This window comes from Hyperolius riggenbachi, chromosome 4, assembly GCF_040937935.1.
Source record: "Hyperolius riggenbachi isolate aHypRig1 chromosome 4, aHypRig1.pri, whole genome shotgun sequence".
Taxonomy (NCBI): Eukaryota; Metazoa; Chordata; class Amphibia; order Anura; family Hyperoliidae; genus Hyperolius; species Hyperolius riggenbachi.
The window spans coordinates 105,680,945-105,694,207 of NC_090649.1; the positions used below are offsets into that span (position 1 = coordinate 105,680,945).

Below are 13,263 nucleotides of genomic sequence, written 5' to 3' on the forward strand. Positions count from 1 at the left end.
GCAAAAGAATAAGAAATCAAGAAGGGGGCAAATAGTTTTTCACACCACTGTATATCCACAAAGAATGTTGTGCACATTGAGTGCAGCCCACAAACCCAATTCAGATAGTGTGTGAAGTAGGTTTCAGAGAGAAAGACTCCCCCCATTTACCATGCAGATTAAAGACAATTGAAGTGAAAGGTTTATGGAGGTGGCCATATTTATTTCTTTTACGCTATCAGTTGCCTAGGCAATCATGTAAGCAAGCCTTCTGTACTGATTTGGGGTGCAATTTGATTGGAATAAGTTTAGTTCCAATTGAGATGAAAGAGAATTCACCTCAGTGAGGGTGGGGACAGCAAATACAAGGGAAAAAAATACAGCTTGCCAACAAGACTTTCTCACTTGTCCCTGAACACCCATAAATCAGCTGAAACCGACTGTAACTATGGATATGAAATAATCAAATGCTCAACAAAGTACTTACAGTAAGGGCTCAATCTCCAATGATAAGACATTGTTTGCAATTCCCATTAGGAATTCCATTCATATGCTTTCAAAGTGGTTTCAGACATGTAAAATGTGAAGAAAAAAAGCTCTAGATATACTTTATGAATGCAAGATTAAAGGAACACTGACACATGATCATTAGAGATCAAAAACGTAACAGCCTAGAAAGGGCCAGTTTCCACTATGAGAGTGCACAGGAAAACACAAACATTCTTCCTGCGCATTTGCAAAGTCCCGTTCAGTTGTACTGAGTGGGGCTCAAAGAAATCGCACAAAAAATGCAGAAGACAATGCATTCACAATTCAGCAAGATTTACAGATAAAAAAACAGCATGGGCTTTCTATGAGAACGCTCATGTTGGAGCATACATGTCAAAATCCAGGTCCGTGAGCCACATCTGGCCCTCAGAGCCATTAAATTTGGCCCTCAAGTGGTTTCCCCACTTTGCATTGTTTAGCCCACTCTAGACCACCAGGGAAGCTATATTGGAGGTGAAGCCCTAGAACACCAGAGAGGTCATGGGGGAGGTGGGGGAAGCACTTAACACTAGGGAACTGTATAGGGGAGGGAGAACCACTAGACTCCAAGGAACTGTATAATGGTTGAAGGGGGGCCATTAGACACCAGGGAACTATATAAGGGAGGAAGGTGGCCAGTAGACATTGAGGTTGGGCCGCGACTAGGTCCCAGTGTACAATTTCGGCCCACTTTGTATTTGAGTTTGACACCCCTGTGATAGAGCTTTGAACGCATGTGTCTTACAAAGCGATCAGATCACATGAGTGGAAGCCTGCATAGTAAAAGCATAGAAGTGATTACCATGCTTATCTTGCAAGTTCTAGGACCTGGAATATCACCAGGAGCACTGTCTGTACAGAGGATATATGCACTCCATGTTTAGATGGATATCCTCCAGATACTCGCTTTTCCTCCCCCAAAACTTAAGGAAAATGGAAGGTTACCAAACTGGCCCTAAAGGTGGCCATGGTCATATCGATTTTTCTAGTCGATATCTGTGGCAGATTTGATTATTCTGCTTCGATCAGTTAGAAATCAATGCCATAGGCAGCCTTATCAATAGTTTGAACTTGACTGCATCAGCTAATTCCGCCTGATGAAAGACATCAATGCCCGTCATGTCAGGAGTATAGGCAGAATAACGCCCCATAGATTTACACTGCACAGAAAAGTAAAATGCTGCAATTAGATAGATTTTTAATAGACTTCATGCTGAAATCCTAAAAATCTATGCCTAGTGTGTGGCAGTAAAAGATCGCTCTCAAATCACATTTGATCTGACAGGGATCTGATGGCCGAATCTGGTGGCTATTTAACCACTTGAGGACCACAGTCTTTTCGCCCCTTTTTCTCCATTCAGACCACTGCAGCTCTCACGGTTTATTGCTCGGTCATACAACGTACTATCTAAATGAATTTTCCCTCCTTTTCTTGTCACTAATACAGCTTTCTTTTGGTGCTATTTGATTGCTGCTGCGAGTTTTAGTTTTTATTATATTCATCAAAAAAGACATGAATTTTGTCAAAAAAGTGTTTTGTTTTTTTACTTTCTGGGCTGACATTTTTCAAATTAAGTAAAATTTCTCTATACATTTTTGTCCAGATTTATTGTGCTACATGTCTTTGATAAAAAAAAACCTATTCAGTGTATATTTATTGGTTTGGGTAAAAGTTATAGTGTTTACAAACTATGGTGCCAAAAGTGAATTTTCCCATTTTGAAGCATCTCTGACTTTTCTGAGCACCTGTCATGTGTCATGAGGTGCTTAATTTCCAGGATAGTATAAATACCACCCAAATGACCCCATTTTGGAAAGAAGACATCCCAAAGTATTCACTGAGAGGCATGGTGAGTTCATAGAAGATTTTATTTTTTGTCACAAGTTAGTGGAAAATGACACTTTGTGACAAAAAAAAAAAAAAAAAAAAAAAAAAGGTTTCCATTTCTGCTAACTTGCGACCAAAAAAAATAAAATAAAAAAAAAAAAAAAAAAAAATGAAATCTGCCGCAGACTCACTATGCTCCTTTCTGAATACCTTGAAGTGTCTACTTTCCAAAATGGGGTCATTTGTGGGGTGTGTTTACTGTCCTGGCATTTTGGGGGGTGCCTAATTGTACACACCCCTGTAAAGCCTAAAGGTGCTCATTGGACTTGGGCCCCTTAGTGCAGTTAGGCTGCAAAAAATTGCCACACATGTGGTATTGCCGTACTCAGGAGAAGTAGTATAATGTGTTTTGGGGAGTATTTTTACACATACCCATGCTGGGTGGGAGAAATATCTCTGTAAATGAGAATTTAATTTTTTTTTTTTTTATTTTTTTTTTTACACACAATTGTCCATTTACAGAGATATTTCTCCCACTCAGCATGGGTATGTGTAAAAATACACCGCAAAACACATTATACTACTTCTCCTGAGTACGGCAATACCACATGTGCGGCAATTTTTTTACACCCTAAGTGCGCTAAGGGGCCCAAAGTCCAATGAGTACCTTTAGGATTTCACAGGTCATTTTGAGACATTTGGTTTCAAGACTACTCCTCACGGTTTAGGGCCCCTAAAATGCCAGGACAGTATAGAAACCCCACAAATGACCCCATTTTGCAAAGAAGACACTCCAAGGTATTCTGTTAGGAGTAGGGTGAGTTCATAGAAGATTTTATTTTTTGTCACAAGTTAGCGGAAACTGATTTTTATTGTTTTTTTTACACAGTGTCATTTTCCGCTAACTTGTGACAAAAAATAAATTCTTCTATGAACTCACCCTACTCCTAACAGAATACCTTGGGGTGTCTTCTTTCTAAAATAGGGTCATTTGTGGGGTTCTATACTGCCCTGGCATTTTAGGGGCCCTAAACCGTGAGGAGTAGTCTAGAAAACAAATGCCTCAAAATGACCTGTGAATAGGACGTTGGGCCCCTTAGCACACCTAGGCTGCAAAAAAGTGCGTTCTGAGGGTGTGGGCGGGTGATTGGGTGCCCTAGGGGAAGATAGGGGTCTGATCTGATTGGTAGCAGTGACAGGTGGTGACAGGGGGTGATTGATGGGTGATTAGATGGCAGAACAGATGTAAACAATGCACTTTGGAGGTGATCTGAGGGTAGGTCTGCGGGCGATCTGATGGTGTGGGAGAGTGATCAGATGCCCGTAAGAGGCAGGTTAGGGTCTGAACTGATAGGTGGCAGTGACAGGTGGTGATTGACAGGTGATTACAGGGGACGATAGATGTATACAGTACACAGGGGGGGGGGGGGTCTGTGGAGGATCTGAGAGTGTGTGGGGGGGGGGGGATCAGGAGCCCCCAGGGGGCAGTTTAGGGCCCAATCTAAAAAATAGTGTTGACAGATAGTGACAGGGAGTGATTGATGGGTGATTGGGTGCAAACAGGGGTCTGAGGGATGGGGGGGGGGGGTCTGAGGGGTGCTGTGGGCAATCAGAGGGAAGGGGGGGGGGCAGATCAGTGTGCTTGGGTGCTTACCTTGATGGCTGCAGCGTGCCCTGGTGGTCCCTAGGACACTGGGACCACCAGGGCGAGAGGCAGCTTGTATAATACGCTTTGCATACATTACAAAGCGTATTATACGCTTTGCATGTGGCGATCTCGGAGCTAGTAACCCACCGGCGCTTCCGAACGGCCGGCGGGTTACTGCGCAAGGTGGGGCGGAGCATGTCGCTGGCGCCTGATCGCGTCACGCCGCCGCCGATGGGCGTATTGCGGTCGTTTGGGCCCTGCCCTTTCCGCCGCGCATCGGCTGTGGGCGGTCGGCAAGTGGTTAAAAGTGTATGGCCATAAATCTATCTGGCAGCAATGCAGCCTTAGATCAGCAGCAGTGGCTGATTTCACTACCAAGGGGACCTGAAGTCATCAACCTTCTTAGTAAACAAGCCCAGCCATATCCCCGCACACAATACAATAAAAAAAAAATTATATACATTTTATGGCGATTCAATAAAAACAATCAATTGTACAGAAAGTTTTTTATTTATTCAAGCGAGAAATCAGAGCACCCCAGGTCCCTGAGCTGCATACCAATGAAATCGCCGCTGGGAGACTTGGGCGCAGGATACAGCCGGTATATGGCTTACCCTGCTCCTGCACAAGTCCCTGGTGACGTTAATTACTATTTCCCCTCCAAGTCCACATGGATGGTGGGGAATGATGCAATTCAGCTTCCAGCTATTGCTGGCGGACATATTACAGTGTTTTAAAAGTAACTTCAGGTCCGTCTTCTGACGGTGCCAAAGTTACTCACTGTGCACCACTATAGCCGTAATTCCTAATGCAGTCTATGGTGGCGCCGGCTACGCCCAAATTTCCTGCGCTGTTATTACAGCGCTTGCCCTGAGTTGGCTCTTTGACACTATTCAAAAAAGGTATTGACAATTTTACCATGTGCCCATTTCTATTTATGCCATTCACCTTGTAAATGATATTTAGTAAGGCTATGTAGTATGTTCAACTGTTCATTTCTTTATTTTCCTTCCAATACTATTATTGTTACAAGTTTCAATGTAATGCCATTGTTAAGTGCAGAACTACATAGAAGCAGAGCTCACCTCATGTGACACGCCCTGATCAGTTACCAGCTTCCTAAATACAGCTTCAGCTATGGGAGACCGGCAAATGTTACCTAGAAAAAAAAAATGAACAGTTATCTTCAACAATTATCACTGAACCTTGTTGCTGGATAGCGTACTTGTTAAGGGCTTTGCCTCTGACACAGGAGATCTGGGTTAGAATCTCGGCTCTTCCTGTTCAGTAAGCCAGCAACTATTCAGTAGGAGACCTAGGGCAAGACTCCCTAATACTGCTACTGCCTATAGAGCACGCCCTAGTGGCTGCAGTTGTGGCGCTTTGAGTTCACCAGGAGAAAAGCAATATAAGACCTGGAACCCACTACAAAGCGCTATCATAAGAGTTTTGTAAGCAATTTCCTGAGCGTTTTTTGGTGATTTTGGTAACGATTTTAAAAAGTGTAAGCGATTTGCCAGCGATTGTGCAGCGATTTGCGATTAGCATTTTTAATTCTGACTGGTCCTTTCAATTTATTTTAATTTTTTTTAGTGTGCAGTAATTTAAAAACGCTAACAAAATCGCTCTATAGCAATTCATGAAGGATTACACTAGCATTTATATACTTTACATTGCAGAAACGCCAACGCTCAAAAAAGCTGCATGTCCTGTGTTTGCGATTTTGCTAAACGCTATAGCTCCAGTGGAATTTGGCCCATCCATTAACGTTGGTTGAGCGTTTAGGGAAATCGCTAGCGTTTTGAATCGGTCCCTAAACGCTCAAAAAAATTGCTCTAGTGGATTCTAGCCCTAAATGTTATTGTCTTGTTAGAAAGGGGTATATATATATACCGTATCTTTTGATATATAAGATGCATTTTTTTCTCCCCGAAGCCGAAGCATTGGCCAGGTGTCCACCCCCCAAGCTTCTACCCATCTCCTCTGCCACTGTATACACTTGTCCTACATGGCCTCTGTACTTCCGAGTTCACTTGTGCTGTCTAGCTGTGTACGGCGTCAGGTCCCGCATGACATGCGCAGCTAGAGGGCACCAGTGAACCCAGAAGTATGGAGGCCACACAGGACTAGTGTACACAGATGGACGGAGGACTCTGGGCACGTCCCTGGATAAGTAAGAGCAGGCAGTTAGATGGCAGTGTAGTCAGCGTAGCTGGGAGTGTAGGGAGTGCAGCGAGAGTAGCTGGGAGTGTAGTCAGTGTAGCTGGGAGTGTGTACTCCCATTCACTTTAGGTACCTACTGTACAGCCCCTGGACTGATTCAAAAGAAATGCTTCCAGCATAAACCTGTTACAACATCATCTTTGGGAACTTGCCTGCACACCACTACTATATGTGTACTACTCACTCTGTTTACTAATGTACAGCGCCAAAGCAACACTTTATTTATTGTATTTATAAAGCGCCAACATATTAGGCAGCTCAACTGTTAATGTATTAGTAATGTGCTGGACTCATTTTATGCCAGAGTATAAATAGTTATGAAGAAAAAAAAAAAAAGATGCACTATAGGCAGCTATGATTTAAAGCACATTGTTCACTCAAACAGCTAAGCACGGAAAAGAATTAGCATGCAGGTCTTGGTCTGAGTGCGTCATTATCAACAGATGCCTATTGCAAAGTCATCTAAAAACAGGGCTTCCCAACCCTGTCCTCAGGGCTCACCATCAGTACATGTTTTTGCAGAAATCCACAAACATTCACAGGTAATAAATGTCTCAGCAGAGCTGATTAACTACCTCTATGGATTTCCACCAAAAATGCACTGTTGATGGGCCTGGAGGACTGGGTTGGGAAAGCCTTATAGATGCCAGAAGCTAATGCCAAAATGAATGAAGGAGAATATCCGAGATGCTAGGTTAAAGTATACTGAGTGCCTGGGTGCTCCTAAGTTCAGAAAACCTCCTATGATGGGAGGTCCCTTAAACTGTAACTGTTGGGCATACAATCAAATATCAATTCTTTATTTTTATCTGGTAAACGAGTAATAAGGATGCTAATCAGGCAATCCAAAAGTTAAAATCACTATTACTTTTCTTGTTGATTAATGATCATTCCCCAGTTTACCTGACTCTTTATTTGGTACACACAAAATTTGGTACACAAAAAAGAAGTTGCAGGGCATGCTGGGTTGTCCTTTTTTTGCTTGTCTATTTCTCCTCAGACTTAAAGGACAACTGAAGTGAGAGGTATATGAAGGCCGCCATATTTTTTTCCTTTTAAACAATACCAGTTGCCTGGGAGCCCTGCTGGTCTATTTAGCTGCAGTAGTGGAGTCAGACCAAAAACAAGCATGCAGCTAATCTTGTCAGATCTGGCAATAATGTCAGAAACACCTGATTTGTTGCATGCTTGTTCAGGATCTATTGCTAAACATATTAGAGGCAGAGAATCAGCAGGATGGTCAGGCAACTAGTATTGCTTAAAAAGGAAATAAATATGGCAGCCTCCATATCCTTGACACTACAGTTGTCCTTTAACTAATGCAGTCTGATTGGCTGAAAGCCTCTTTCCCTCCCGTTTTCCCCTCCCACACCTCTGTTCCTCTCTGATTGGCCAATATTTCTCATGCTGAGACAATGCAATTTCTATAGTGAAGAGCAGGCAAATCAGGCAGAGCAGAGTAAGGGAGGAAATTACATCACGAATGGCTTCAAAACAGCCACAGTTAACATGGAAAATGCTAAGAAGGATTTTCTCTTTTTTTCATCTTTTGTGTCCCGATGCCACAGGTTAAACCTCCTTAGCGGTAACCCCATGCTGGACACGGGGTAAGCCGCCGCAGAGGATTTCTCAGGCCCTGCTGGGCCGATTTGCATAATTCTTCTTTTCAAACACGCAGCTAGCACTTTGCTAGCTGCGTGTTTGGTCCGCTCGCTGCCGATCCGCCGCTACCCACCGCGATACAGCCCCTCTCCCCCGCATACCCCTTGCGCAGCCTGGCCAATCGTCGATGACGTCACTCCGTTCGTCGCCATGGCGACGGGGAAGCCCTCAAGGAAATCCCGTTCAGAACGGGATTTTCGGATGGGCATGATCGCTGGCGGCGATCGGACGGTACGGGGGGGATGCCGCAGGGAAGGGGGAAGCATGTAGCTAGCGCTTGGCTAGCTACATGCTAAAAAAAAAAAAAAAGAAAAGAAAAAAAAAGAAAAGAAAAAAAAAAAAAAGGTTAAAAACACCCTGCCGCGGGAATCATACCGCCAGGGAGGTTAAGTTCCCAGGGTTATATTCTGTGTTCCTGGCTGTCACATTACATACCAGGAGATGTAGTTCCCATTGATGTGGTTACAACTCCCGACCAGAAGATGCAATCACATCAATGGGAACTACATCTTCTGGCATGCATTGCAACAACCAGGAACCGCAGGGGAGCTTCAACCTGCGGTTCTGCAGCACAGGGGCATAGAAAATGAAGGCCTCCATATAGGTGGAGCAGCCCCCCATCCCCCACCATAGGTAAGTAAACACCTGCAGCACCCCAACAAGTCCAGACAGTTAATCTCCCTTAGGGCTGGTGCCCACCAAGAGCGCTGCTGAGCACTTTTGAAAACACTAGTACTTAAAGCACTTGGCTAATGTATTTAAATGGGATGGATCACACCAGAGCGAAGTGATTTTCTCCCAAACGCAAACGTGGGTCCTGCAGCATTTCTGCCGATTTCTGAGGCAATTCAGCCTCAATGTTAAGTATAGGAAAGTGGAAAATTGCTCTGAAAAGCGCCAGAACAGAGCGATTTTCCAAGCGTTTTTGTTACAGAAGCTGTTCAGTTACAGTTCTACTGTAACAAAAAACACTACACCAAAACGCTCCAAAAATCGCTAGGCATGGTTAGAAAACCGACCGGCCTAGAACCGGTCTAAAAAAATCACTTCAAAAAGTGCTGAGCGTTTGCGATTACGATAGCGCTTTTTGGTGTGCACTGGCCCTCAGATGAAGGTTGGTTTGAGAAGCTTGGAGAAGGGAGAGGATTAGGTTTAGGTGGGAGTATTTATCATTTAGGGTATAACTAGGTGAATAATGGGGGGATGCATTAATGGGACTCCGAGGACCTCTCATGGGCATCCCTTTAAGACTCTGACCAGTACTGCCAAGTACGCCAGAAGCGAAGATTACAGGACATACTGCGCATGTGCGGCGCAGTATGTCCGGGTCAGGGGTCAGGAGAGTCGGCCAGTACCGGGAGCTGTGGCTGACGAGCGGGACCCGACGGCAGGGAGCGAGGGGAGCGGTGAGTATGTCCTTTTCTTTACCTACACAATGCAGGTTTTATCTCTCTGCAGCCTTTCGGCTGCAGTATCCTTTAAAGAGGATCTGTAACATAAAAAGATCCCCTGGGGGGTACTCACCTCGGGTGGGGGAAGCCTCCGGATCCTAATGAGGCTTCCCACGCCGTCCTCCATCCGTCAGGGGTCTCGCTGCAGCCCTCCGTGGAGTCCGGGCAGCGGTGACGTCATTATTTACCTTCCTGGCTCCAGCGCAGGCGCTCTGACGGCTGTCGGCTCCGAACTACACGGAAATACCCGATCGCCGTCGGGTCTGCTCTACTGCGCAGGCGCAAGTTTCCGGCGCCTGCGCAGTAGAGCGGACCCGACTGAGATCGGGTATTTCCGTGTAGTTCGGAACGGAAAGCCTCCACAGCGCCCCCCGCTGGAGCCAGCAAAGGTAAATATTAAACTAACAGTCGGCACAGTCGCCGGCTGTTCGGAGGGCTGCGGAGAGACCCCCGTGGGACAGAGGACGGCGTGGGAAGCCTCATTAGGATCCGGAGGCTTCCCCCACCCGAGGTGAGTACCCCCCAGGGGATCTTTTTAATGTTACAGAGTCTCTTTAAGGGCTCTACCTCTGACACAGGAGACCTGGGTTCAAATCCTGGCTCTGCATGTTCTGTAAGCCAGCACCTATTCAGTAGGAGACCCTAGGCAAGTCTCCCCTAACACTGCTACTGCCTTTAGAGCACGTCCTAGTGGCTGCAGCTCTGGTGCTTCAAGTCCGCTAGAAGGAAAGTGTTATTTGTCTCGTCCTGTACATAACCCAACTTTGGATGTCGCCTACATTATCTAGCACTGCTCTCCATAAAGCTTACATGAACACCGTTTTTTATTTCCTTCTCTCACCCAAACACACCAAGAGCACCATTTCCTCCCCCCCCCCCCCCCCCCCTCCGTGCAGGAGCATCTTTGTGGTACTGCGCAGGCACAAGCTAAAATTGTGCCTACGCAGTGCTCGTACATAGGCAGGAACATGGCCAAGAAGAGGATCCCAGCAAGCTGCGGTAAGGTGGAGGAGGCTCAGTGAAGTCTCTGGATCATTCAGGGGCTTCCCTCTACTGAGGTAAGTATCTAACTTTCTCTAGTCTACTTTAAGGGACCCAGCAGGAAACCTCTAACAGTTCTCCAATCACAGCACCCTCTACGGCATGAAGCGTTGTTATTGGTTAAAAAGTGTGGTTGTAGCTTACTACAACCTATCTGAAAATTAGCGGTTCGAGAGGGTGCCATCCACCTAATCAAGTTAATGGAATTTCCCTATAAGGTTTTCTGCTGCATCAACTAAACTAGTACCTCCTTTTTTCTTATGGTCAGAGGTTTAATCAGCATTCCCTACCACACTACTTTTATAACCCATCATTGTCCTTTGTACTCCCCTACATTACTCAGCACTCTCCTCTCATAAACTTCAGTGCTCTCCCCAGGCTCTTTTAGCCAGGTGCTCCACCTGACTAGTTTTGATGAGCACCCGGCTGTCACTGGCGCACCTCCTCCTATGCTGTAAGCAGAGTCGTGCACAGAAGCACCGGCCCTGCTTTTTCTCATATTGCCCCACCCGGCTACTTTTTCATGCCACCCAGCTAGAAAACATTTCTGGGGAGAACCCTGAACTAATCATGGCTGCCCTCCATGCCCCCTTCATAACCCATCATTGCCCTGCATAGCCCCTTTATAAGCCATCACTGCTTCCCCCTATCTAACCAACCATTGTCCTCCATGCTCACTATATAACCAATCACTACCCTTCATGCCCTCTATGTAACCAGTCATTGCCTTCCATATTGCCTATATAACCAATCAATGCCCTACATGCCCCCTATATAGTGTATCAATGCCCACCATGCCCCCTATATAACCAGTCATTGCCTTCCGTGCCCTCTATATAACCAATCATTGCCTTTTATGCCCCCTTTAATAGTATGACCAATCATTGCTCTCCGTGCCCCCGTATGACCAATCATTGCTCTCCGTGCCCCCGTATGACCAATCATTGCTCTCCGTGCCCCCGTATGACCAATCATTGCTCTCCGTGCCCCCGTATGACCAATCATTGCTCTCCGTGCCCCCGTATGACCAATCATTGCACTCCGTGCCCCCGTATAACCAATCATTGCACTCCGTGCCCCAGTATAACCAATCATTGCACTCCGTGCCCCCGTATAACCAATCATTGCACTCCGTGCCCCCGTATAACCAATCATTGCACTCCGTGCCCCCGTGTAACCAATCATTGCACTCCGTGCCCCCGTGTAACCAATCATTGCACTCCGTGCCCCCGTGTAACCAATCATTGCACTCCGTGCCCCCGTGTAACCAATCATTGCACTCCGTGCCCCCGTGTAACCAATCATTGCACTCCATGCCCCCGTGTAACCAATCATTGCACTCCGTGCCCCCGTATAACCAATCATTGCACTCCGTGCCCCCGTATAACCAATCATTGCTCCCCTTGCCCCCGTATAACCAATCATTGCTCCCCGTGCCCCCATATAACCAATCATTGCTCCCCGTGCCCCCATATAACCAATCATTGCTCCCCGTGCCCCCATATAACCAATCATTGCTCTCCGTGCCCCCATATAACCAATCATTGCTCTCCGTGCCCCCATATAACCAATCATTGCTCCCCGTGCCCCCATATAACCAATCATTGCTCCCCGTGCCCCCATATAACCAATCATTGCTCCCCATGCCCCCATATAACCAATCATTGCTCCCCATGCCCCCATATAACCAATCAATGCTCTTCATGCCCCCATATAACCAATCATTGCTCTCCATGCCCCCATATAACCAATCATTGCTCTCCATTACCCCATATATAACACATCACTGCCCTAATTATCCCATCACAGCCCTCAATGCCCCCTCCACTGCTCTGCATACCACTACACTACATTATCTAGCACTTATCTCCATTAGACCTTACATTAGCACCGTCACTCATTTCCTTCTCTCACCTAGACACACGAAGAGCACCGACTTGCCGCCAGCCGCCGCCATGCTCTCTGTCCCCGCCCACCTCCTGCTGCTGCTACAAACTCGGCACCGTGTCCTCCCTGACTGTCACCGCCAGACCGAGAGGCTCGCCATGCCGGAAGTGCGTCACTTTTGCGGGCTTTAGGCGACTAGTCAGATCGCCTGACTGAAAAAGCACGTGACTGAGTGGGAAACTAGCTGTAGAGAGACTCCCCGCCTGCCGGGCCTGTATGATAGGCTGGGGGATAATGGCTGGAGGGGTGGGATGGTGGCAGCCGGGGTAACAGGTGTATTCCCCTCCTCCTCATCCACCTGCCTGCAAGTGCAGGGTGTGGTGCTGCAGTGTATGAGGAAGCAGCCTATACACTGCCAGGAGAGGAGAGCTGCCCTACAAGTGAGTACCTGCGGTCTGCCACCCTATGACATGGCCACCTCTGCTGTGCCACAGCTGCCTGCCATCTAATGCCAGGGCTATCTGTGTGCTACATCTGCCTGTCACCTCATGCTAGGGGTACCTCTGCTGTGTTACAGGTGCCTGCCATCCCATGCCAGGGCTAACTCTGTGTGCTACAGCTGTCTGCCATCTAATGTAAGGGCTACCTGTGTGCTACAGCTGCCTGCCATCTCATGCTAGGGGTACCTCTGCTGTGTTACAGGTGCCTGCCATCCCATGCCAGGGCTACCTCTGTGTGCTACAGCTGTCTGCCATCTAATGTAAGGGCTACCTGTGTGCTACAGCTGCCTGCCATCTCATGCTAGGGCTATCTGTGTGCTACAGCTGTCTGCCATCCCATGCCAGGGGTACCTCTGTGTGTTACAGGTGCCTGCCATCCCATGCCAGGGCTACCTCTGTGTGCTACAGCTGCCTGCAATCCCATGCCAGGGCTACTTCTGCTGTGCTACAGCTGCCTGCCATCCCATGCCAGGGCTACCTCTGCTGTGCTACTGCTGCCTGCCATCCCATGCCAGG

At 46.9% G+C, this 13,263-nt stretch overlaps 2 protein-coding genes across 3 annotated transcripts in view; one reads left to right on the forward strand and one right to left on the reverse strand.

Moving 5' to 3' along the window:
- Nucleotides 1–12,435, reverse strand: part of ACP1 (acid phosphatase 1) — a 30,043-nt gene extending 17,608 nt beyond the window's left edge. For both annotated transcript variants that reach the window (XM_068280375.1, XM_068280374.1), the window contains exons 1-2: nt 12,275–12,435; nt 5,069–5,142 (exon numbers count right to left, since the gene is read on the reverse strand). In XM_068280375.1, the coding sequence (XP_068136476.1) occupies nt 5,069–5,142; nt 12,275–12,317 (117 nt within the window). In that variant the 5' untranslated portion in view covers nt 12,318–12,435. The remainder of the gene's footprint in view (nt 1–5,068; nt 5,143–12,274) is intronic.
- A 27-nt stretch (nt 12,436–12,462) lies between these two features.
- SH3YL1 (SH3 and SYLF domain containing 1) overlaps nt 12,463–13,263 on the forward strand; it is a 175,176-nt gene continuing 174,375 nt past the window's right edge. Inside the window, exon 1 of the mRNA XM_068280373.1 lies at nt 12,463–12,687. Coding sequence (XP_068136474.1) covers nt 12,687 — 1 coding nt within the window. The 5' untranslated portion in view covers nt 12,463–12,686. The remainder of the gene's footprint in view (nt 12,688–13,263) is intronic.